Below are 26,071 nucleotides of genomic sequence, written 5' to 3' on the forward strand. Positions count from 1 at the left end.
TGAACCTGATTTTTATCTGGTTGCCGAGGTTTGAAAACACTTTCAAAATCGTAGTAAGCTGGCTTAATGGTTATCGTATTTAACTCACTGTCTTTTGGTTTTATCTCAGCTCGAGCATTTTTTTTCTTTTTTGTTTTTACTTACAAGCAGTGAACTGCTTAGAAAAAAAACAATATTCGCATGCACATATCTCAGTTTCTTTATGTATTTTTTATTGCATTTTTTAAAGGAATTTAACATTTCGTTTAATACTGCGCAACACCAGGTACATCTTCTAGTTCTTAATAAATAATTGTTTTGAAAAGTGTTTGTTTTTGAAAACTTCCTGCTTTCAGAATTATAATACATTTTACGAAACTTCACTTCTTGAACGGCTTGAATCAAAATTATCATTACATATTGGCTCTTTTGAATCCGTTTTGTGATTTCCATTATAGATATTGCAACTCTTGGATGGAATATCCTTCAAGCTTTTTCAGATAAATCTGTTATAGTATCAGCTGTTATTCAAGTCTTTGTTAAACGATATAAAAGGTTCCATTGTGCATTCCTGGAAGGTTATTCAATGTTATAGACATTTGAGAATAGCCAGAAGATGTAATGGTTGAAACAATAGGAAAAAGACGATGAACGTATGGAAACTAAAATTTGAATGAATCAATATATGAATTGTGTTCCAAATTATCAAAATAGTAACGGCATTTCACAAGACTTGAATGAAATCTTCAATCTTTGCAAACTGCGTTCAAAAAGTATCTAGACTGGAGATCTATTTATTTATTTATTTCAATTTTATATGGAAATCCCTCCAGACAAAGCATGAAGCCACTTAATGTAAGTAGCTAAAATAAAATACTAAGATCAAAAACTATCCAACAATAATGACAGATTCCAATCCACAAAACAGAAACATCACTCTTGGAATGTGAGGACTAAAGGGCAAATTAAGGGTAGCAAGAATTATGATGCTGCCAAAAGTGGACTTGAGGTCCACTTTCTATTCTCCTTAAATTCAGCAGCACAAAAGTGAAAATTAGTTAAAAATTTCTCTTTAATATTCTCAATGGATTCAAAAGGTTTTCCACGAGTAGAAGTGTAGTCGAGTTTCAATATTACTAAATAGTTAAGCTTTATTTATAGAAGTTAACCAGAAATGGATTCATCAGATCTGCACATTTATGAAAATGCTATTTAATATTTAAACTAATATTCACAGGCAACATGAATTGGATAAATGCATAAGAGACTGCCAAGCTTCTCATGCTTGTCAATATCGTATATCTCTATAAAGTCATCATCAAGCATGGAGTATTGTTACCACATCTGGAATGGTGCACCAATCACTTGTCTTTCATTTTTGGATAGGGTGCAAAAGAGTCTATAACCTAATAGGTGCCAGACTGTCTACCAAACTCCAGTCTGTTTTATTGTTGCAATGTTGCATCCCTGCGGCCTGACAAGTCGCAAAATCCCATCCTTTCACTGTGCAGATTTTAAAATATCAGAAAACTTTCTATTCACATCTCTTTTTTTCCTCAGACAACTTACCATTGGAATTCTGCTCCCGGTTTCCCCGATTGTACCAACATGCAGTAATTTAAATGTAATTAGAGCAGATATATATTATTAACTTATTGGAATTCTTTGGGATGAGTAATTTGCATATTATTTGTTTGCGAACTATTATCCTCATCTTTATAGTTGTTATTGTCTCACCACGTTTTGGCCAACTAATCTTCTTGTCTGCTTTGGGTAGAATTGAAACTGCGATCTTCAGACAATGCTCACTTGGAACTGTAGAGATTCAACGTCTCTATCCACTGCGCCGACCATCTATATGGATTTAGGCAAGCCCATTCTACTGCAGATATTCTAACTATAATCTCTGAACATATATATGCACTGGATAACGCAGGGAAGAGGAGGGCAGTAGCCCTAGATATATCTAAGGCTTTTGACATGTTATGGCACGATGGTCTTTTCATGAAAATCAGATCCTATAGTATTACTGGACAAATACTTAACATAACTAAATCCTTCTTAAATAAAAGAAGAATCCAGGTTGTCCTCAATGGTTGTATGTCTAAACAATATGATATAAATGCGGGTGTATCTCAGGAATCTATCCTTGGGCCTTTATTATTCCTGATATTCATAAATGACCTCCCTGATAAAATTATCTCTGAGATGGGTATATTCGCTGATGACACCACACTCTAACAGGCATGAGGGGAAAACGAATGAACACATATCCAAGGCAATGGCGGAAACCCTAGAGGAAGACCTCCAGTCTGTAGTTACACATGCGATAAAAGGTGGAGATTTAAACAACAAATAAAAATAGGGTTATGATAAGAAATTTCCGAAATTTCCAAACCGAAAAAAGCGACTTCCGTTGCTGTCCAGTTAAAAAAAAAGGGAAAGGGGAAGCAATAACTCTTCCGGTTCCCCCCTCTTCTTCTCTGCTTTACAATCTGGTCTAAAAATAGACTTGACGAAATCTCTAGTCGGTAAAGTCTCTGCAAGTTTTAAAGGGGTGGGGGTACATTAGTAGACCCTCGCTCAGTTCAAAAACGACTACTGCACTAGCCTATCTTGTGGGAATCATGTTTTATTTTACCTCGGTGACGAAATATAAAGAACAAAAACGATATATCTCGTCAGCCTAAAATTAAGTATTTAAATTTTGATTTAAATACATAGTCCAGTTTAAAGATCATGTCACATTCCCCCACCAGAAAAAATGAAAAAGCGTGGTATGATGCTGTTTTTCATAAAGCTTAGGACAAGTGGCACAGACAATTATCACAATCCTCGTGGTTTTCACCGCCTTGCAAAACGCTAACTTGAGTGGGAGTGCCTCCAAGTATTTAACTGACGAATGGCCTTTATACCAATTTTTATGTCAATGTAAATTATCTCGCTTAGCTTTATTCTTATAACTGTCACCGTCTTCATCATTTTCATCGCTTGGTGTATCTTTATTAATATCACGTACATAGTTGCCGTCATTATTCTCTTCCCCGTCATCCTCACTATCATCTTCGTTTCTCATCTGGTCTTCATGATTATCACCATCTTTGTTAAACTCCTCATTATTACTGTCTCCATCGTTGCCGTCACTATGGGTCGGCTTATTCTCATTGGGGTCGTCAATGCTTTCCACACTTAACCCGTCGTTCTCTTTCGAGTTATTAATTGAAATTTCCTCCGCTGCTATGAACATTTTCTCGTATATTCTATCTTCGTCACATGGTTCATTCTCGCAAGTAATATTAACGTCGTCTTCATTATTCGGTTTGTTTTCATCAACATCACTATCATCATCATCGTAATCATTATTACTGTCTCCATCGTTGCCGTATTCGTTACTACTATCGTCGTTTACGTGGACTTCACCAACCTTCTTTCCAACACAGGAAAGTTTAGTCTCACTGGTTCCCTTAATGAATTTCTCCCCCTCAGATATTCTTTTACTACCGCCGTCATCATAATCATTATCATCTAGCTTATAACTGTCGTGGAGAGAGACTTCTTAACAGGTCAGCAACACAAACCGAAAAAAGCGACTTCCGCTAGTGTCCAGTTAAAAAAAGGAAAAGGGGAAGCAATAACTCTTCCGGTTCCCCCCTCTTCTTCTCTGCTTCACAATCTGGTCTAAAAATAGACTTGACGAAATCTCTAGTTGGTAAAGTCTCTGCAAGCTTAAAAGGGGTGGAGGTACATTAGTAGACTCTTGCTCAGTTCAAAAGCGACTACTGCACTAGCCTATCTTGTGGGAACCATGTTTTATTTTACCTCAGTGACGAAATATAAAGAACAAAAACGATATATCTCGTCAACCTAAAATTAAGTATTTAAATTTTGATTTAAATACAGAATTCAATTTAAATATTAGGTCACATTATGTCCCTGATAGTAGACCTCTACATCAAAGTTGCACTGTGGCTTGTTTAGAGTGAAAATGTAATTAAAAAAAAAAAAAAAAAAAAAAAAGCTCGTAGAGTAACGAAGGCAGCTAAAAAACAATGCTGGAAAAATTATATCAACAAATTGAATTCCTCCACGGAAGCAATATGGGAGATGATTCGAAAAATTACAAGTAAACATCAATCAACACCAATTAAGCATCTCCTTAAAAATAACTCCAGAGTAACCGATAAAAAGTGTGTATCAAACTTATTAGCTGAAACTTTTCCCAAAACTCATCTAATCAAAACCATAACATAAAATTTATAACAAGTTAACAAAATGCCAAACAATACAAACTAAAATTTAAATCGAAAATTAAGATTCTATTAAAAGATCCCACAACACAGCCGTAGGACCAGACGGAATCCATTACAAATTCTTACAACAACTCCCTACAGAATCAATAAAATTAAGAATTTGCAACAAATTATGGACAAAAGGCAAATTCCCAGACTTATGGAGACAAACTACAATAATAGCAATCCCAGAATCAGGAAAGGACAATTCAAACCCGCAAAACTACAGATCAATCTCATTAACTAGCTGATTGTGGAAAATAATGGAAAGGATAGTAAATGATAAACTCGTTTGGTATCTAGAATCCAACAACCTTATTTCCAACCTACAATGTGGATTCCATAATAAAAGAAGTGCAATTGACCACCTAGTTTGATTGGAAACTACTATAAGGGAAGCATTTATCAGGAATGCTTCTATCAGCAATCTTTTTTGAGCTAGAGAAAGCCTACGATACGGCATGGAAATATGGAATGAGAGACTTACATAAACTAGATTTAAAAGGCAAACTCCTACAATTTATAGATGGATTTTTATCTGACCGCATTGGATCCGCTTACTTGGACACCACAAACCAAGAGGAGGGAGTCTATCAAGATAGCATATCCATTTAATATTAAAATGAACAGCATAGTAAAATGTTTGGATCCTAGCATTGGGGATCTTTATCTGTAGATGCCGTTCTGGTGTGTTGCAGATCAAAGTAGATACACAACATTGAGCACAAACTTTAACAATTTTTCAAATCAAATGCGTTCATTTCTATCACCAGAAAATTTCACAGCGATCATACACTGAAACTCTGAGAAACAGTAATCTCCACTGTAGAAAAACACAAATTTCTGAGACTAATATTTGATAAAAAAAACTGACATTCATTCGCCACCTGAAAAACTTAAGAAATAGTTCCAATAACACCACACACAGAGTGGGGAGCAGATCAAGAAACTCTAATGAAGTTATATAGAACTTTAATTAGATCAAAACTAAACTACGGTAGTTTCATGTACTGATCATCCAGAAAATCCTATCCAAAGACTTGGGGCTTTTAGAAAATCCCCCATCGAAAGTCTTCAAGCAGAGGTTACCGAAATTCCTGCAAATATAAGGAGTTACCAACTGGGTGTCAAATACTAAAAAAAAAAAAGCACATCGACGTAATCCAGCATACGGAACTACATTCAATCTGAAATTCAAAGATTCATTCAAAGCAAAAAGAAACGCCATAAATCCCTTCAGACTTAGAATGGAAAATAATTCTACAGGAATCGGAAATGGCTGTAGAAAATATCCAAAAACACATAGTGACTGAAACCCCACTTTAGAATCTCAAAAACCCCAAAGTAATACTAAAATTAAATGAACTTCCAAAAGCCAAAACTCACACTAATACCTACCAAGAGAAAGCCTGATATCCTCCTGAAATACCCTGACTATTTACTTATTTTCACCGACGATTCCAAAAACCACAGCAGAGTGGCATGTTCTGGTGTATTGAATGAAACAACCCTAAAAAGGCCCTTCCAACAGAAAGCTCTTTTTACTGCTAAAACCTGTGCCATCAACTTAGCACTCAACATTTTAAAACAAAATATGCATAAAAATTTCTAATATTTTCAGATTCACTTTCTGTGCTAACATTACTGAATAACAAAAAACTCGAACTATTTAATCATTAAACTCCTAAACAGAATTGACTCATCTAAACACAAAGAAATAATTATATGCTGGATTCCAAATCACATTTGATTTTATCTGTATTGTTAGACATGTGGAAAACTTTTTAATCGGTTTTCGTTCAGAAAAAAAGGACAGTTAAGGGGTTAAAATTGAAAAATTGGTACATGGGTGTCATTGGATTTTATCTGTTTGCCAACTGTTTCACAACTGCGCATGCATGGTCATGAAACATGACAGCTTCCTTATGTTAAGTATAAGTTGGTGTGAAAACACTTCTTAAAGATCATGTCAGGCTGGTCTAATGGTTATCGTACTAGACTCACTGACTTTAGGTTTTGGTTTCGATCTCAGCTTGAGTATTTTTTTTACTTACAAGAAGTGAACTGTTTAGAAAAAACAATACTCACATGTACATATCTCAGTGTTTTCGTTTTTTTTTTTTTGTTTTTTTTTTAATTTTTTTAAGGAATTTAACGTTAAGTTTAATACCTATGGTATTTCTGTCTATAATAAATAAGAATTCTGCATTAATTAAAATATAATATTTGTGTATTTTATGACCGCGTGACGCTAGGCAAGTAGGTTGAGATAAATAAAATTAGCAAATTATTTATATCAAATCCAAGAATGGAAAAAAATTAGCAAATTATTTATATCAAATCCAAGAATCGAAATACGACAAAATTTGATGCAGGATCGTTTTTAAAACGATTTGGAATATTTTATTCCATATTATAATTTAGTTGATGTTGTTTTGGAAAATTTTCAAATTTTCAAACTATATTGGAAAAGAAAGTTGGGGGCAACCCAAACACTCCATATGAACCCGTAATGATTAAAGTGTTTGCTAATAGAGAGACTATGGTTTAATCTTAGACAGATTTATACCAAAGACTAAAAAAAAAGAGAAATGTGATGCTTTCTTGTTAAACAGTACAATGTGTTTCTATTTAATACATTATGGACGAGTTCATTACCAAAGAACAAAGGCCATCCGTGCAACATCCGTGCATAATACTCTTAAAATAAAAAGTAAAGTCAGAACTGTTATAAAAAATATCGAACAAACTTTAAAGTTAGAATTTATTGCTTCTGGGCAACATCAGGTGTTCTTGCTAAAAAATCATTTGTTTTGTAAAGGTGTTGTTCCCCTTGAGAATTGTTATAATCTTGTTGCCTAACTGACTTGCCTTAGTAGGACCTCTTTAATGAAAAGAAATTAAAGAAAAGTGAGATATTCGTTATCTGCAATAGGATGTTGAATAAACATAAAGGGAAATCCCAATAGATTTGAAGAAAATCGATATCCTTTCAGAATAGAATTGAAGTTTAATTTTAGCTTGTTTACATTCCTAAACTGTAATTCTTATCGATTTCTTGAATGTTATTTAATGATTTTGTTTTTACTATTTGCAAATGTTTAATGACTTTTACAATTGAAATTATCACAAGGCAAAGAATATTTGGGCTGGCACAAGTAGTCTTCAGTATAATTGTTAAAATTGTTATAAAATGCATATAAATATATTTTTTAAGATGTTACCGATATCACGATTGTAAGAAGTAACGTAGGAAAATTGAATAACCATGCAGATACAAAATGAAATCTATCTCGTGTGCGTATCTGATGTGCACTCAAGATTTTCAGAAAGAAAACACGGATTAGATGTAAGAAAGATATATTAACCAAAAGGTTAATAGGGTAAGTGGAGCTTACTATTCGTTGGTGTCCATTATGGGTAGTCATCATACATGCTGCTAGTACTCCTGCTGATTCTAGAGTATTATGATACTGCTCTCTGAGAGAGTTATCTCACACCGTATAGTACTGGAAGAGTCCATGATGCAGTTAAGTTTTAGTCTCACAACAATATCATTGATTTTTTTTTAATTTACAATAATTTATTTACAATAAGGGCGACAAATTGTATTTTTCTGTTTTTATTTTTAATCATCTCTTATCTCATTCAAGATTTCTTTTCCAGATTAGAATTTTCACTAAACTAGGAGTGATATGAAAGAGACTTGCATGTTGTTTGACATTGTGTTTAATTGGAAGATAACAGCCGGTTCTGTAAAATTGTAAAAAGTTATTTGTTTAAATGAGACTTGAATTTAAAAATGTGCTCAAAACTGTATTTCCTCTTGACATATGAACACAGTATCAGTTCGACATTTGAAAAAAAAAAACTCTTAATCATTGATTATTAATTTTCCATTTTCGCCATTATTATGATAAACACAAAGATAATCAATAAAATATTCCTTGGTTACATGAACTTTAACCATCCACCATTGACAACCACTTCCACACCCTTTCATCTAGATGTACCGACAAATTTCTTAGATACATCATTGGCTTCTTGGTGATCTTTGATCTGGACACCCTGTTGCTGGAGCTATGGATTCAATAGCTACAACCCATGCATAGGAGTGAGAAAGTAAACGAAAACCTGGTCACCTGTATGCCGTAGATGGCGACTCATGATGCCTTATGATAGGATTCTGGTGGCTGAGCAATTCTTTAATTTGGTCCTTAATTCAGCTAGATATGATATTGAAGAGGCTCGATCTGGTCAGTTGGCTATAAGTTTATCTGCAACTGTATTATTTCATCTGATTCTTCTAAAAATCAAAAATCTTTTTATTTTCCCTCCAAATAGATACTAGAAAGCAGTAGTTGAGCTAAATCGTGTTGAGAAAAAAAAATCACTAATTCCAAGGAATAATGTTTTTAAAAAAATTTTTTTAAGATTTCCTCCTAAGAGTAATGTTTTCTTAAATTAAGTTCTCACGTCACTGAAATTTCCTTTTCTGAACTCAAGGTATTCTAAGAATATAATTACCTTACCTATACAGGGTTCCTACAGACTTGAAAAGTCCTTGAATTTTGAATTTTGCCTTTAAACACCTTATTTCTATTATTACTTTGAAAAATCATTGAAAATGTGGAAAATGTCTTCATAATTTCTTGAAAAGGTTTTGAAACTCGTATTCTTTATATTCAGAAAAAAATTGTGTCAAAATATTAAAAATAAAATCGAAATAAATACTATTAAATTATTTTTTAAGTATTAATAAAAATAACATCAAACTATTTTTTTAAATATCTATAATATAAATCTCACCTGTCTGTTTAAATGTATGTATGTTTCGCAAAACTTTCGACACTTTCACAAGATGAGTATCATTTTGAAGCTCGACCCTTCGGATGGCAAACATCGAAAAATTGGACAAAAACATTAATTCCTTTGCCTTCAAATAGGCACTTTTCTACAGGAAGGGGTCGTTTTTTTCGCCGATATTTTCGAAAGTTATCCCCTCTTTTCGATTGTCTAGCCTTGATTTAAACCTACGTCACTTCCGGTTTGGCGATGGGCGTAACAGCAAAGGCGTCACTTTTTTTTTCACATTTTTTTCCTCCTTCGCAGTACAAGTTCGAGCCTGCCTGCCTACTACTACTACTACTACTACTTTCTTTTTTGCTCAACACATGCCTCCAAGCACCCAGGCAACGCTGGGCACCCAGGCAACGCTGGGCACCCAGGCTAGTCTATAATATAAATCTCACCTGTCTGTTTAAATGTATGTATGTATGTATGTTTCGCAAAAACTTTCTACAGTTGAAAATAAAATCGAAATCGATTGTTCTTCTGAAATTGCATAGTATTTTACTTCTCCATTGCTTATGACCTCACTCAGATTGTTCACGAACCCGTGTGCCCGACAATGACGGCCAGTATGCATGTCTTCTAGACCTTTTTCTCACAACTTGCCCTGAACTATGTTCAGTTTCCGTTCTGTCTCCTCTTGGATCTTCCGACCACTCAGTTGTATCAATTAAGATAAAAATGAAATGTAATAAGTCCTCAGACGTACCTCTCCATCGTACAGTATATCGATACATTATGGCTGACTGGGATAGTTTCCGTACATTTATATCGGATCTTCCTCTGCATTTCATGTTTAAAAAGGATGTGTCGTCTATAGTATCAGACCTGACAGAATGGTTAATTATAGGTATAGACCATTTCATACCCTCGAAAAAGTTCCAGCAAAAACCTAACAGCCAGCCATGGTTTTCTCCAGACTGTGCTGCTGCCATTGCGCACAGAAATCACTTTTTTCACTGCTTCCAACATAATAGATGTATGGAAACTAAAGCCGCTTTTAGGACTGCCAGCAACCATTGTAAGAAAGTAATAAAGAGCGCAAGAGAGTTGTATGCTCAGTCCGTCAAGTCCAAAGTAGTTGAGCAGCGACTTGGTTCCCACCAGTTTTGGCAAATTGCAAAGAATCCTGAACAGAAGCGTGTGCTCTATTCCAACTATCATAAATGGACCTGAGGCAATCTCGTCAGCATCAGACAAAGCCAAACTCTTTGCCAAGAACTTTGCAGCCAATTCTACCCTTTGCGACCAAGGCCGCCAACCCCCAATATTTCCTCCTGTATTAGAAAACACACTGTGATATACGTATATCTGTATGTGATGTTGCCAAGCTAATCAAAAACCTTGATTCCAGTAAAGCAACCGGCCCTGACGGTATTCCAATTATAGTACTCAAAAAAACTTCAACCAGAACTAGCACCCATACTTACAAAACTGTTTAAACGTTGTCTTAAGGAAAATTGCTTCCTATCACCCTGGAAAATCTCATCAGTATGCCCTGTATTTAAGAATTAAGGTGATCGTTCATCCCCCTCTAAGTACAGGCCAATAAGTCTCCTGTGCGTCATGAGTAAGTTGCTGGAATCTGTGTTAAATACAGAAGTAATCAACCATCTCAGCAAAAATAACCTTAGTGACACACAATATGGTTTCCGTTCTGCTAGATCTACAGCAGAAGTGCTTACAGTTATCTCATAGGATTAGCGAATCTCTCGACAGAGGCAACCTTTCTAGGGCAATTACTCTTGACATATCAAAGGCCTTTGATAGGGTATGGCATAAAGGTTTACTTCACAAGATCTCCAGCTATGGTATAGTTGGAAATGTCTTCTCAATTATTAAATCATTTCTCTCTGATAGGTTCATAAGAGTAGTAGTTGATGGGCAAAAATCAGAAGCTCATAGTATAAAAGCTGGAGTCCCTCAGGGGTCCATCCTGGGCCCAATTCTTTTCCTGATCTACATTAATGATCTTCCAAATCACATCCTTACATCATTCGTAGACATTTTTGCTGACGACACTACCATCTATGGTAGCACATCTAAGACAGTAAACGACCAAGTTCTCTCCGATTCTCTCTCCTCTGATCTTGATCACGTTGTACAATGGGGAAAGGAGTGGCTGGTTACTTTTAATGCATCTAAAACCAAGCTTCTATCTTTACATCATCAACGTTCTGATTCCCATCTAGCATCAATTAAAATGAATGGCTCTCGTCTTGGGGAGGCTTCAAGTTTTGACAGGCTTCTGGGCTTGACCTTTACTCCTGATCTTAAATGGAATACGTACATCAATTATTACATTTCCGCATGGGAACATGTGCTTCTATTGCAGTTTTGAACCATTCAGTGGTCTCATTTGCACACTGTTCAGCAGGAAGAGAAAAAATATTTCTCCATGGGGTATCTCTGATAAGATCTCTGATGGCTTCCCAGTCAGCCTTTTTATAATATCTCGTTATTTTGAGCATTGGCTCTTCAGTTTTGGCACTAGAGTTTAGGGCGATTTCAACCATTATCACTGCAGTGGGCTGTCGGCATTCATTATACAATCATCAGGAACTGTAGTCAAAAACAGATCTAAAAGTGATGCGTGTTCTTCCTGGTCAGGGAAGCGGGTTAGAAAAGTAACATCTCGTTTATACTTGAAATCTTTAGTGTAACAAGTGCATTCAGCAAATCAAACTCTCTTTAACGTTTTCTTTCCTGATTATTCATATTAAAAATACTTTCTGAAAAAGTAAGGATAATAGTGTTAAATATAATTATGACAGCATTATGTGCTAGGTTTCAAAACAATTGATTTGTTATTCTGCTAAGAGGAAACGACTTAATATTCATCATAAATTTTGCTTCCCCAATCTCTCTATCTATCTCTCTCTCTCTCTCTTTCTCTCTCTCTATATATATATATATATATATATATATATATATAGGAAATTTATTACTGTGAGTCCAGAGTAATAAATTTCCTATATACTGCTCTGACTACACATTGAGCACTTTAGTCCGGTTTTTTCACCACTGGTAAATATATATATATATATATATATATATATATATATATTCAAAATATTAACATTTCAATACCCACAAACTTCATAGGCTTGCATCGTTACCTTAAGGCTACCAGCAGTTAACACAAGAATTGAAGGAAATTAAGTGCCGATAAATGTCATGGCGGTGGGCATTCACGATAAAGAGTTAAAGAGCATTCGATGACCGGAAGTTGGAATGTTGCATTCACATTAAACTTGACTGCTATTTCCTTTATTTCCTAGGAATTTTATAATTTCTTTTCTTAAAGGAGCTTACAACTACAATTTTTTCAAATAAATATTAACAATTACTTTTCTACATACAGACACTAGTGTTTCATGCTCACGCAATCAGTGTGTGTGTGTGTGTGTGTGTGTGTGTGTGTGTGTAAAGACGTGTTTTATAAAAGGGCACATTGGTCTTTACGTACCTTGTAAATTTCCTTGTGATTTTAATGGCATTTTAGTATGGCATCTCTGCTGTCGGCTTATCTTGCATATTGATTGCAACTTTGGTTTTGTTATTGTAATAAATCAATTAATTCCGATATTAAAGAAAGATTGTACCGCAAACAAATGTTGTCCATGTCGAAATCAATATTAGGGAGGATCAAATGTTAACTATTTTCTTTCCCTTCACTTTTTCATCTTCATCTTCCTACGCTTTTGTTTTTCATATTTTTTTCAGTTATCTTTCATATGCAAAACATGAAAGATAATAGCAGATGGGTTAATAAAAGTTGAGAATATTTAGATATTTCATATGCACATATTACATTAGTTTTGATACTGGCGAGAGGAGAATGCTTGATATCAATGATAGAAACTATGCAGTTTCAAGAATGCAGACATACAATCACGTGCACATGATGTCAATTTTGTGTCTTGCATTCATTATAATCATCACTTTATCCGTTTTCGATCTTTCTCTCATGTCTCCTTGAACCTGTGTCTCATGGTAAACAACTATATATACACACACAGTGTCACGCAAAAGTATTGGATACATTACATTTTTCTTCATAACTTTAATTAGAGTTCAAAATTTTATCTAAAATTTGGTCAGTATATTCCTATGACTATTCTAACTAATATTTGGGCTAGTAATTACAAAATTAAAGTTTAGAAAGTTTATATAAAGGAAAAATATAAATCAACTAACGCAAAAGTATTGGATACATTGATTTAATATTTGGTTGCATAGCCTTTATTGCGTTCAACAGCTTCCAATCGCTTTCTATAGTTGCACACATGTTTTTTTTTTTCAAAGATATGCAGGTATTTTGCGCCATTCTTCTTTGCAGAACTGTTCTAGTTGTTGAATATTTGTGGATTTCTCTTGTGAACATTGATCTTCAATATTTTCCAAAAATTTTCAATTGGGTTGAGGTCTGGAATCTGACTGGGCCAAATAAGAACGTCAATTCCATTATTTCTAAACCATTCTTTGGTTAGTTTGGCAGTATGCTTGGGATCATTGTCCTGCTGAAACACGAAATTGCTATTATGTCCCAACAAATCAGCAGATTTCTGGAGATTTTTCTCCAAAATCTTCCTGTACATACGTTCATTCATTCTACCATTGATGATTTCTAGTTCACCAGTACCTTTGGATGAAAAACACCCCCATACTATAATCGAACCACCGCCAAACTTTACCGTAGGAATGGTATTCTTTTTGTTATAGGCGGTGCTATTTTTACACCATACATGTGTTGCTGTGTTTCTTCCAAAGATTTCAATTTTCGTTTCGTCTGACCAGATTACCTTGTTCCAAAATTCTTGGAGTTGTTCCCCATGATTTAGCATAATTCAAATGTGATCTGAGATGCTTAAGCTTCAATAATGGAACTTTTCTTGGGGATCTTGATACAAAACCTGCACGATTTAGAACTCTACTGATTGTATCCTTGCTCACATTAATCCCAGCTTCTCTGAGGTCGGTTTGAATTTCACCACAAGTAAAGGTTTTTTTTGTACTTTTCTGCTTACCCACCTTGATTTTTTTTTTTTTCGTTTAATTTCCTTGGCCGACCACATCTTGGAAGATGTGCAACAGCTTCACCAGGGTTTTTAACTTTCTAATAACTTTTTCAACTGTACTAAGTGGTAGATTAAGTTCCCTTGATATTAATCGATACCCTTTTCCTTCTTTGTGCTTATCAATGATTTTTTGACGAATGTCTATTGACAATGCTTCAGTTTTAGGCATTTTTATAAATGAACTGGTTGACTTTGAAGGAGTGAGCCCAAACTGGAAGAATTTTATAAAATTATTTTAATATAAAGCTCTCTGATTGGTCAGTGATAACTCATTTGCATTATTGCAACACGCTAAGCAAAAGTCATTTAAATTTATTTTTTAAAAAAAATTGTTTTTAAAGTGTATCCAATACTTTTACGTTTGTTAATTCATATTTTCCCTTAAATATAAACTTTCTAAACTTTGATTTTGTAATTCCTACTCCAAATATAATGTAGAATAGTAGTAGGAATATACTGACCAAATTTTAGGTAAAATTGGTTGATGATGGAGTAACCTGCTCTGAAACCGGCTTGATGACTGTCTAGTGTCCCTAGCGTACGTCTTAGCAAGACCTGAGAGAACATCTTGTAGTCACTGGCAGAAGGTTGATTGGCCAATAGTTCTGAAGATCTGCAGTGTTGCCACTGATGCATTCCTCCATTTACGTATCAGGAACTTTTCCACTTGAGAGGCACTTATTAAACAGTCTTGTAAACATCTCAACAAGGGGTTCACCACCGCTCTGTAGTATTTCTGCAGTAACACCATCTTCTCCTGCACCCTTGCCTGACTTTATTCGCTTAATAGTTGCTTTCACTTCCATCAACAGTTGTATAATATCGGGATGTTTGTAGTGCCATGTCGCGCATGGAAAGGGACCCTGCACTCATCCCTGATGGGCTTTCCTGAGGCCACAGTCCTAGTTGAAGAAAGGTCTACTTGTGTTGCATGTCTGACCTCTGCATAACCTCTTGTTCAGCTCCCCCTCACCTAACTGAAACTCTTTAAAAACATGATGACGGTACAATCAAAAAATAAGCTTAAACCAGGCCTAGGGACAAACAAATCCCACAGAAGAGACGTTGCGAGCCTGTCCTTGTTTTATCGTTATTTCCATGGCAGATGCTCGTCTGAACTCCAATCTCTGGTCCCCCCTCGCCAATCTTTCACGAAAAACACCCGTCTAGCTGAATCCACTGTGAAAAATTTCCCCCACTCTATATCTGTGCCTAAATCAAAACGCGGATTCCATGAACAAAGCTTCTTTCTTAGAACTGCACGCCTGTGGAACTCTGTTCCGTCTGCCTGCTTCCCTCCGGACTACAACTTGGATGTCTTCAAGTCCAATGTTAACAAATTCCTAATGAACCGCCCCCTTAAGTAAACACTTCAGCAAATCTCACTAACTTAATGTACTTGCAATAACCCTTATTCCTGAGTGGCTTCCGGGCCTTGATAAGTGGTGATCACTGTGTAAAAAAAAATTAAAAAAAAAAAAAAAACTTGCCTCCTCCCTTGAGGCTTGTATTCACTAACATCCGTGGGCTTAGAACTAATTTAGCTGATGTTGAAGCATTTCTCCTAACAATTACCCCGGATATCTTAGCACTAAGCGAGACTAACCTCCACTCCTCCATCCCTTTGCAGATATACGCCACACTAGATGATTTAAAAATCACCCCTGCTCAGGTACACGCTATCATAAAAAACCTTGACACTTCAAAAGCATGTGGACCTGATCTCATCCCAGCTGTGCTATTAAAAAAGTGCTCAGCCGAAGTAGCTCCAGTTCGCTCCAAACTCTACAACAAATGCCTTAATGAATCATGCTTTCCGGGCTGTTGGAAAACTGCTTCTGTGGTACCAGTATTCAAGAATTCTGGCGAAAGAACTGACCCATCAAATTATCGCCCCATTAGCCTCCTCCCACTTTTCACCAAAATATTTGAGACCATAATTAACCATGCTCTAGTCCGGCACCTTACAGATGCTAAACTTCTGACTGACAAACAATATGGATGGTCACATTCAATGCTGCCAAGACTAAACTGGTTTCCTTTAATAATTACAAGAAACCTTCTCTGCCACCAATAGCAATGGCCAGTGACTCCCTGTCTGAGAGTACATCTCTCAAACTGCTTGGCCTAACGTTCACAGGAAACATGAGTTGGAACAATTATATTGAAAACATTGCCAGGGCCGCTGCGAAAAAGGTAGGCTCTCTCTACCGTGCTAGAAAACTACTGACACCTAAAAGTATCCTGTACCTCTATAAGGCCACCATTCGCCCATGTATGGAGTATTGTTGTCACATTTAGGCTGGTGCATCTGCTGCTAGTCTCTTGCACCTAGACAAGGTTCAAAAGAGAGTCGCCAATCTCATAGGCCCTGAACTGGCATCTAAGCTTCAGCCTCTGTTCCATCGACGAAACGTTGCATCCCTCTGCCTGTTCTACAAGTATTTTAATGGTGAATGCTTTGACGAACTGCAGACACTTGTGCCCCCACAACGTAGACACCCTCGACAAACCCGACAGGCAGCTAAATCCCACCACCACACTGTAGAGATCCCTAGATGTAAAAGATCTTTCTACTCCAGTAGTTTCTTCCCCAGAACCGCTAGACTCTGGAATTTCATTCCAGGTCCCTGCTTCCCTAACTGTACTGACATGCAACGTGAACTGACATCTTGCTGCCCAAATCCCAACGTAGTGCCCCAGTAATTGCTACCCCTGATAGTAGCCCCCTACACCAAAGTGGCAATGTGCCTTGTTCGGGGTGAAAATGTAATAAAAAAAATTAAAAAAAGGATGAGTGGAGGATGTTCCTCAGATTTGTTCAGTGCATGAAGGGTTGGAGTGTGTCGTGGCTGTCTAGTGGCATAGAGGTTAGCATAGAACTCCTCACACCTTGAAACAATCTTTGTCTAAGTCATGGATGAGAATGCCATCATCTTTGAGGTATGTGATGTTGTTTCTGCCGAGATGCTGCCTTTTATTATGGACTTAATGCCTATGTGTACTTCAAAGGTTTGTAGTATTCGTTGTTCATTGAAGTTTGAAATTTCTTTTGCTATTTTGTGGGTCAGTCTTGCATATCTCAATGTATTCGATGTGCTGTACATTTGTACCACCTCTTTTCATTTGTTGTCGTTTCTCTCTCAGCTGCTTTGTAATTGTAGACAGCTTCTGTGGTTTCTATGGTTTGTATTGACCAGCTGTTTCAGCCCGGCTGATTTCTGACATCACTTTGTTGCAGTCAGTGTTTGGATATTCTGATATTGCTAGTGCCTAAAATCTGTTGGACAGTAGTAGCAGAAACTGTGCTGGGTGTTTCGTTTCTTGTGTCACTCTCTAGCTTGGTGTCTATGGTAAGAGACATTCTGATCATTCAGTGGTCACTCCCTGTGTTTAACCTGTTAGTGGCAGAAGCAGCAGTCAGTGTGTGGCCTGTTGGTAAAGAAGTCAATTTCATTCTTTGTGATGCCATTAGAGGATATCCAAGTCCAGCATCTGTTTGGTTTTTTCTTGAAGTACATCTTCATAATCTTTAACTGGTGGTATTCTGCAAACTTAACAAGGGTGTCACATCTGCTGTTCCTTGTTCCATAACCGTATGGACCAGTACCTGATTCAAATGTATTTCCTATTCCAACCTTGGCATCAAAATTCCCCCATTAGAATGGTTTGACTGGCTTTGCTGGTAAAAAAAATTTTGACATCTTCATAGACCATCTCCACCTCTTCATCAGTGTGGCCTGTTGTTCGAAGCTAAACCTGGATGACATTAATCGGGTATCTCTTGTTGATTCTGATGGTGGATTGTGCCACTCTGTCTGAAACACCATTGAACTTTGTGATATTTCCTGCAATATTCTGGTTGACCACAAAGCCGACCCCATTGTAGGAGGTGTTCCCACCCTTATAGTATACGTGGTGGCCGCTGTTGTTAATGATGAGACATCCTTCGCCCTTGCATCTGGTTTCACACACTCTTATAACATCAAATTTAATCTTATGTAGTTCATCTAATTCGGTGACTCTAATATCAGTAGACAGTGACATCGTGTTGTATGTTCCAGTGTTCGATTTCCAATGGCAGGCTGTCCGAATCCAGAGATTTTTAGCATTCCTTCTATTCTGTTGCTATGCCACTTGCTGCCGGAAATGGTAGGTATGTGAAAATGCCAAGGCTTTTACGAGGGTTAAGTGGCATTGGTAACTTGAGTAAGCCGTAATTCTGTGCACTGAGGTATGTGTCATAAATTGGCCCCTACCACCTATATCCGGGGGGTTAACTACACCGCAGGGATACTGATGAGGTAGCACACATGTTTCGCTACATGCTGGTATTTGAACTATTTCCATACGTTTAGTAGAAGTGTAAAAAATTTTGAAGTGAAGTTTTGTGTCATTTAAATCATCATTATTAGACCTGAAGGTAAGTTGTAATAGTTTTGAAACTATATATATTCGTTAATATAGATATTAAACCTTATTTGTGCGAAATATGAAGCCTATATGACTTTACCTTCATTGGTTTTGAGTTTACCTAAAATGTGAAGCCGTTACGAAAATTTTCAAAATTTCACTAACGCCATATCGTTAACCTACGCACTTTGTTTACAAATATTTTCCAACAACGGCAATGACGCCAAACTACGGCTGGCTAAAAAAAATTCTTTTAAATTATTAAAATTTATTTCAGCATAATGAACTTTTAGGATTTAAATTATTTTACTTTCTTTAAACCAAAACATTTCTCCCCGACAAAATGTATTTTTTTCTATTTTATCATTTTATCGAGCTGCTTTTTTTTTCTTCCATTTTGTTACTTTGCTTTTTTATTTTATGATAAACTAATAAACAAATTTACAATTAAAAAAAATACAAGAGTTATTTTTAAAATTAAAAAATAAAACTTTCATGAATATATTTTTTATTATGCACATTTTGCAAACTTTAAATTCTAAAAGTTTTAATAATTTAAAAGAAATTTTGGGGTTTGTATTACTGTACACATTCGAAAAAGTTGTCAAAAAACAAATATATAACAAATATTATCAAAGGCAAGATAAGTTACTTTTCTACCAAACTGGATACAGGTTTTGTTTTTATTCAATGTAACATGTTTATTCAGCTCGAAAAACATGCAGTGCTTACCGTTGTATTGGAAAATTCAAAATGGCGGCCACTCTCTCTTAAACACGGTAAGTTTGGGAAAAGGTGTTATAAATAATAAACTAGACAAAATACTATTAAAAAAACACCGAATATATGCCAACTTATGTCACAGTAACATATAATGAGCGAATTTCTAACAGTATTTTGTCTAGTTTATTATTTATAACATCTTTTCTTGAACTTACCGTGTTAAAGAGAGTGTTGGGCGCCATTTTGAATTTTCCAATACATCGATAAACACTGTATTCGAGTTAAATAAAAACACAAAAAATATATCCAGTTAGGTAGAAAAGTAACTTATCTTGCCTTTGATAACATTTATTTGTTATATATTTGTTTTTTTGACAACTTTTTCGAAATTTTAATTTATATGCTAAAAGAAATTTTTATAATTTATATGCTAAAAGTTCATGAGAAATGTAAAAAAAAAATTATATCTATTAAATAAAAAAAAAACGGTGCTTCTGCAGTTTATTTTGACATAAAAAATCAGCATTAGCAGTAGACTTCATATGCGGGGATGTAATATTGCCTTAGTAATTGACTGCATCTTCCGCCCCAGCATCCCCTTTCACCTCTTAATCTTGTAAATAATTCATTAATAAACTTTCAAAATATATTTTTCTTGTTCTCCATTCAATAAGCTCTCCAGTGATATTTGTCTTTTTGAAATCGGACAAGAAATAAGAAAGCTATGATAAAATAACTGTGAAAAATCTTGATATCGGTCACAACTTTGTTAAGGAAATCCATTGATTCTATTGTCAAAAATTAGCCTCAAATTTCAACTTTAGAATTGCTGTAACTTTCTTATTATTTGTCCTACAGAGGTGGTTCAAGTATCATTAGAATGGGCTCTGCATACTCTTTCTGCTGAGCTGTTCCATTTTGAGATATGTTAACTTTGAAATTTTCTTTCACGTACCTAGAAATGGTGGTTCGAGAACTGCTGTGTATGTCATATATGTAGAGAGAGAGAGAGAGAGAGAGAGAGAGAGAGAGAGAGAGAGAGAGAGACAGGGGCACACGTGTGTGTGTGTATATATATATATATATGTGTGTGTGCCTATCTCTCTCTCTCTCTCTCTCTCTCTCTACATATGTGTGTCTCTCTCTATCTATGTGTGTGTATATAGTATGCGTATACAATATCAACGCACATATATATGGCATAATCACGTTTGACACACCGGTTCTCATCTAATTACCAAAGTTAAGCAACATTGAGCCTGGCCAGTACCAGATGAGTGACTATTTGAAACTTCCAAGTGCTGTATGTGCTCTCCACTTATCTTGGTATTGTTTCCAGTCGTCCTCGACTTCTCCTTGCCACTGGACTGAAGCAGTGCTGATTTAGGAGAAGTGTGGTTGGAGATTGCCCAACCCTTGCTACACAATTACATACACAGCTGCCCCTACTGGGGTTGTCTTGTTTTTCCAGACTGGATAGAGGCATCGATACATATACATGTACACATATATGTATATACAGTCCAAGTAAGTTTATGTCCATACGTTAAAATCCAGTAAATCCTTACTGTGTTTATATAAAAGTGCTCAATAATAAATAGAGCCATTTAGTTGGTATACCACTTTTTATTTATGCAAAAATTTTCTGGTAACACATTTGCAGATCTGTTTTGGTCAACATTGTAAGTCAGTAAGACCTCTTTAGGGTTCTGTGTTTAATGAGTATGAAAATCAAAATGAGCAATTCTGTCATGAAATAAACCTGTGATTCATTTTAAATGTTTCTTTTTGTTTACATAACTGTTTAAAATATGTCTATTATTTCTTTATTTCTACATTACTTTCAACTTATTTTTTAATGAATACATGCATATATATATATATAAATAAATTTACTTTTTCATTTTATTTTTCGCAGGATGTTAGTTCCTAGTTGCACAGATGAGGTGACGACACCCACCATTCATTCATGATGTTTCTCAGCCCGAGGCGTTGGCTGCGACAACTGAAGCCGACCTTTTTCACGCTGATTTGCATTGGAGTCGTGATTCTTCTACGGAATTTGGCTTATGACAACAGCGTCTATGAAAGCATCTCATTCCGCCAAAAGATGGAGTACCAGATCTTTTCTTCCTTTGACCAGAAGGAAGATAGTTTGCGACGCGTATTCCGGAAGAAAGTGGCTCACTTGAATGAACTCGGACTGTCAAATCTCAACTACAATGAACCAGTGCCAGATGACATAGTGTGCCGTCATCCAAAGTTGGACCTCTCCAATGATGCCAACAAAGCCGCTTTTTATGATGTTGGTTCCATCCAATGTTTTGGTAGAGAACTTTTTAGATTTGAAAATGGGGTGTTAACCTTCAACAGGACATTGTTGCGTGGGGATGTAATAAGAAAATGTTCTTATCAGGCTGTGGAACGTATTGATGATAATTATGCCACCTACACGACACCTTTGACAAGGAATTCCTCTCCTTTTGACATGGTATTGCAGCATGATTTCATAAGAGTACAATGCTACTTTGAAATTGGGGAACCCACATATTACCAACGAAGTTTACTTTCTATGAATTCCACATATGGTAAACGTCTTCTTTCCACTCATGAAAAACGAGCAGTGAAAGTTAGCTTACAGAATCCGGTTCAGAACAGAATCCTTCAGCCTCTACAAGAATCTGGAACCTCAAAAACTACAAAGAAAACGGCTCTGCATTTGAAACAACCCTTATTAATAATGCCTTTAAGTAAAAAGTCTTTACAAAAATCACGTTTAAAACGTACAATTCATCAAGAAATAGTAAAAAATGGAACTGTTTTGTTATCTCCAAAAGTCAAAGAAGCCAAAAGTTTAAACAAAATAAAAAATATATCTAATTCTGCTGACCCAAATTCTTTTAACATTCTCCAAAATCCGCTTCAGGAATCCAAAACAAAGAAAAAAGTTCAACAACCAAATTCTAGTAATTACGCAGAGAAAATACTCAAACAATCTGAAAATTCTATTGTTGACATCGCAAATCCTCTTTCAATGCAAAATCATCGAAAACTTGATCAAAGATCCGCCAATCAAGATGTCATGACAAAAAAAACTTTTGATTCCAACCCAAATCATAGAATCATAAATCAATTCCAAGCGATTCCTCAACCTCCATTATTGGTCCTGCCACAACCCAGTCTTAACAAAGACCAAAAAGATTCTGTAAACTATATGTTAAAAAGTGAAGATACCAATTCCATAAACATACCCAAAGTTAAAAAGGCATTGAAAAATGAAGCAGAACATCTTTTGGCAATTTCTCATTTAAATGTTAGGAATCAACTTAATAAGTCATTAAATATCAGACGGCAACAAAATAGAACACATTTTCATCAATATAGAAATAATACAGATATTGATCACTGGAAGAATAGTTCATATATCGGCCAGAAAACAAAAAATAAGCATATGTCTCAGTGGTCAAATAAATCTATTGGTCAACAGTCAAATAGTACACATATCAGCCAGAAGACAAAAACTAAGCATATAGGTCAGTTGTCAGATAGTTTGCATATTAAGAAGAATATACAACGTACACGAATTGGTCAGCAACGAAACGGTCTGCATAATGGTCTGCAAGAAAATGGTATCCATTTTCAAAAAATGGCAAAATCGCAGCAAGTCAAGAAAATTTCAAAGAATAAAGAATCGAATCGGTTACCTCCAAGACTTTCAAAGTTCAAGAACAAATTTCTCAGGCAAAGGAATGACCCACAATTGCCTCAAATCAAACCTTTAAAAAATAATAAGCTGAAGGAAACCTTTAAGTTAGGTGGGAAAGGTTCTAATCATCTTAATCAGGATATTCCTGCTCTTCAGAATTTTGGTTCAAAAAATACAAATTCTCAAAAGAACCAAAAAAAACGTATTTATTTCAGAGAAGTGAATAATTTGCAGTTAAATGTAAAACAAGGAAATAATTTAATTAAAAATAAAGAAAAGCATTTACCAAATAGTAGGAATTTTTATGCTAATTTATTAAAACCGAAATCCTTAGAAATTAATCGAAAAAAGAATTCAAGTCCTTGGCAGAAAGGAGTTCGGCCTTTTGCTAAATCACTTCATAAATATTTCAAAAAGCTACCAACTCATCTTGCTCAACTGCCAAAACTTAAAGAACACAAGGATATTTTATTAGTCAACAAAAGTATAAAACCGAGCTCAAATATATCCAGTATTAAACAGTTTCCAAGTCAAAATTCAGTTATACCCAAATTAATTCTTGAACGAAAAGTTCTTCCTTCTATGACTCAACTAGCATCAGATGTCACTGGTCATGAAAAGACCAATTCTTATCAGAGAATTAAAAACTCCATTTCAAAGTTTGAAATGAAAATTAATCATTCCACTGCCATCACTGAATCGCAGGAAAACCAAGTTCCACCAATTCCTCATTTGAATCAGGCTAACCAAACATTCAATGTTTTTGCACTTAAACCCAAATCATCTGAAGTAAAAAAGCAAATGGTTGTCAACGATTCCGCTTCATATGATAATCCCAGAGAAATGTATGTCAACCTTCCTCCTGAAGATTACGGAATCAATGAAGAACTTCCAGACATCGAACAGTTCTTTGTTCAAATTTATCCGAAGCCAGAGGTATTTCAAAGAATTTCTGAAGTGCCTCCATTTCTGCAAATCAATGTGATTCCACTGAACATTTTAATCTATGGACTGGATTCTTTGTCTCATTTATCTTTCCAACGTAAACTTCCACTGACTTACAGTTACTTAAAAGATTCTCTTGATGCTGTTATAATGAATGGATACAATATTGTGGGTGATGCCACCACGGCGGCCATTATACCTTTGTTAACAGGTAAATAATTTATTGCATTTTTCATGCACACATGCGCACACATACACACACATATAGGGGCCAATAAAGAGAGAAAATGAAGGTAGTAATATATATAGATTTGCTGATTTATTTAATAAGGATATACATCAATTAGGGGTGTTGTGTAGTGAGAACTCTTTATAATATCGTATTTCGAAGCCTAATGCTTCTCATCAGAAGAGTAGAGAAGATGCTAGGTAACATAATAGGGATGCAACGTCTAGCGATATTTACATTAGGAGCGAAAGAACTTTCTCCAACTAGATAATTTCTCATCAAACTTTCATTTTATTTGATATTCTTCTATATATTTTTTTAATTCATTACTCGCCTGAAGACGACTCATGGAAGTCAAAAACGTTCACGACTACAGCAATTTTTTTTTACACTCAAACAGAACGTTCAAACATTGGCCTGCCAAAAGGAAAAAATGGATTGCAAGAAAAACAAACAGGAATATATATATATAATTTCCCCAAAACCTCTGGCCTTGAGGGAGGGGAGACTAAAACTTGCTGCTATGGTTTCAAATGATCTAAAATAACAGCAAGGGGAAACTTGATTCCAAATATTTCTCTTTTGGAAATAGGGTACGATTATGAATATCTTCAGTATCAAATAATCCTTATACACTGTGAAATTTACTTAATGGATGAAAACTAAAGAGGGGAAATACAACATATGAGAAATATTGGAAATCGAGTCTCCCTTTGCTGTTATTTCAGATCATTTGAAACCATAGCAACAAGTTTTAGTCTCTCCTCCATCAAGTCCAGAGGTTTTGGGGAAATATCAGATATTTTGTAATTCATATGCAAAACTAGGAAAACAAATGACTATGATTGAAACATTGGTAAAGGCGCAGTATCTTTTTACACTCCAAAAATCCTTTAAAATTACCACTTTTATAGGTTTTAATAACAATGTAATTCTTTGTTATAAGTGGTGGCCATTGTTTTATGTGCAAGCATGCATATTTTTGCTTAATACCCGGAAAAATACTTATTTGCGGAAAATTTAAAAGTGATATTTGTTTTAGTACACCCAAAAACCTATAGAAAACAAGTTTTTTTAGGTAGGTTTTGTGTTGGTCTACCAGGACACAATAAACACCACCCCTAAAAATAATAACAGCCCCCCCCCCACAAAAAGATGTGTGTGTTCATTTTATGTTAAATTAATATAGGGAAGTGACTCCCCACTTTTTGGAATCATAATTTCTTCATATCTTAGAAACTACTCGTTTCCTTGATTTTTGTTTTCAGCACCCTTGAAAACCTTTAATAGTGGTAATTTTAAAGGATTTTTTGAGGGTGGAAAGACACTGCACCTTTACCAAAACATTTTATGGCTGTAAAAAAAGTGCCAAAAATAGGCTCTGGATGATGGATGATACCCTTAATGTACGACCTTAAGGGAAAATGTCACATAGCCCTCTACACAATTTAGGTCATTACTTTTCAAACGAGCCTTCATTTGTTAAATTCTGATCAATAGTCGCTGAGATTTGGAACTTAGAAAATTACTAAAAAGGTGGTGTGTGTATGTATGTATGTATGTATGTATGTAATATATATATATGTATACCTGTAGCCAAATTGAATAGTGAAATGCTCATATCTTTGGTTCTATGAGACGAAACTACATGAAAATTTGCAAGCTTTTTGAAGATTGTAATACTATTCTACGGTTACAATTTTCTGACACTTGGTAAAAAATAACCTATATAACCAATAAAATATGCCCAAATTTGCCTATATTTGTCTATATAGTGTCCTGGCAGGCTAGCTTCAGTTTTGCTGCTTAAGAATGAATTTTGCTTAGGGCTTTTTGCTTGGTTGTTTCTCCTGTA

General features: G+C 35.3%; 1 protein-coding gene across 2 annotated transcripts in view; it reads left to right on the plus strand.

Moving 5' to 3' along the window:
- LOC145295823 (uncharacterized) overlaps positions 1-26,071 on the plus strand; it is a 174,386-nt gene that overhangs the window by 117,943 nt on the left and 30,372 nt on the right. For both annotated transcript variants that reach the window (XM_080141510.1, XM_080141511.1), the window contains one exon: positions 21,255-24,198. In XM_080141510.1, the coding sequence (XP_079997636.1) occupies positions 21,306-24,198 (2,893 nt within the window). In that variant the 5' untranslated portion in view covers positions 21,255-21,305. The remainder of the gene's footprint in view (positions 1-21,254; positions 24,199-26,071) is intronic.

This window comes from Euprymna scolopes, chromosome 16 (assembly GCF_053919585.1).
Source record: "Euprymna scolopes isolate OS-2025 chromosome 16, ASM5391958v1, whole genome shotgun sequence".
NCBI lineage: Eukaryota > Metazoa > Mollusca > Cephalopoda > Sepiida > Sepiolidae > Euprymna > Euprymna scolopes.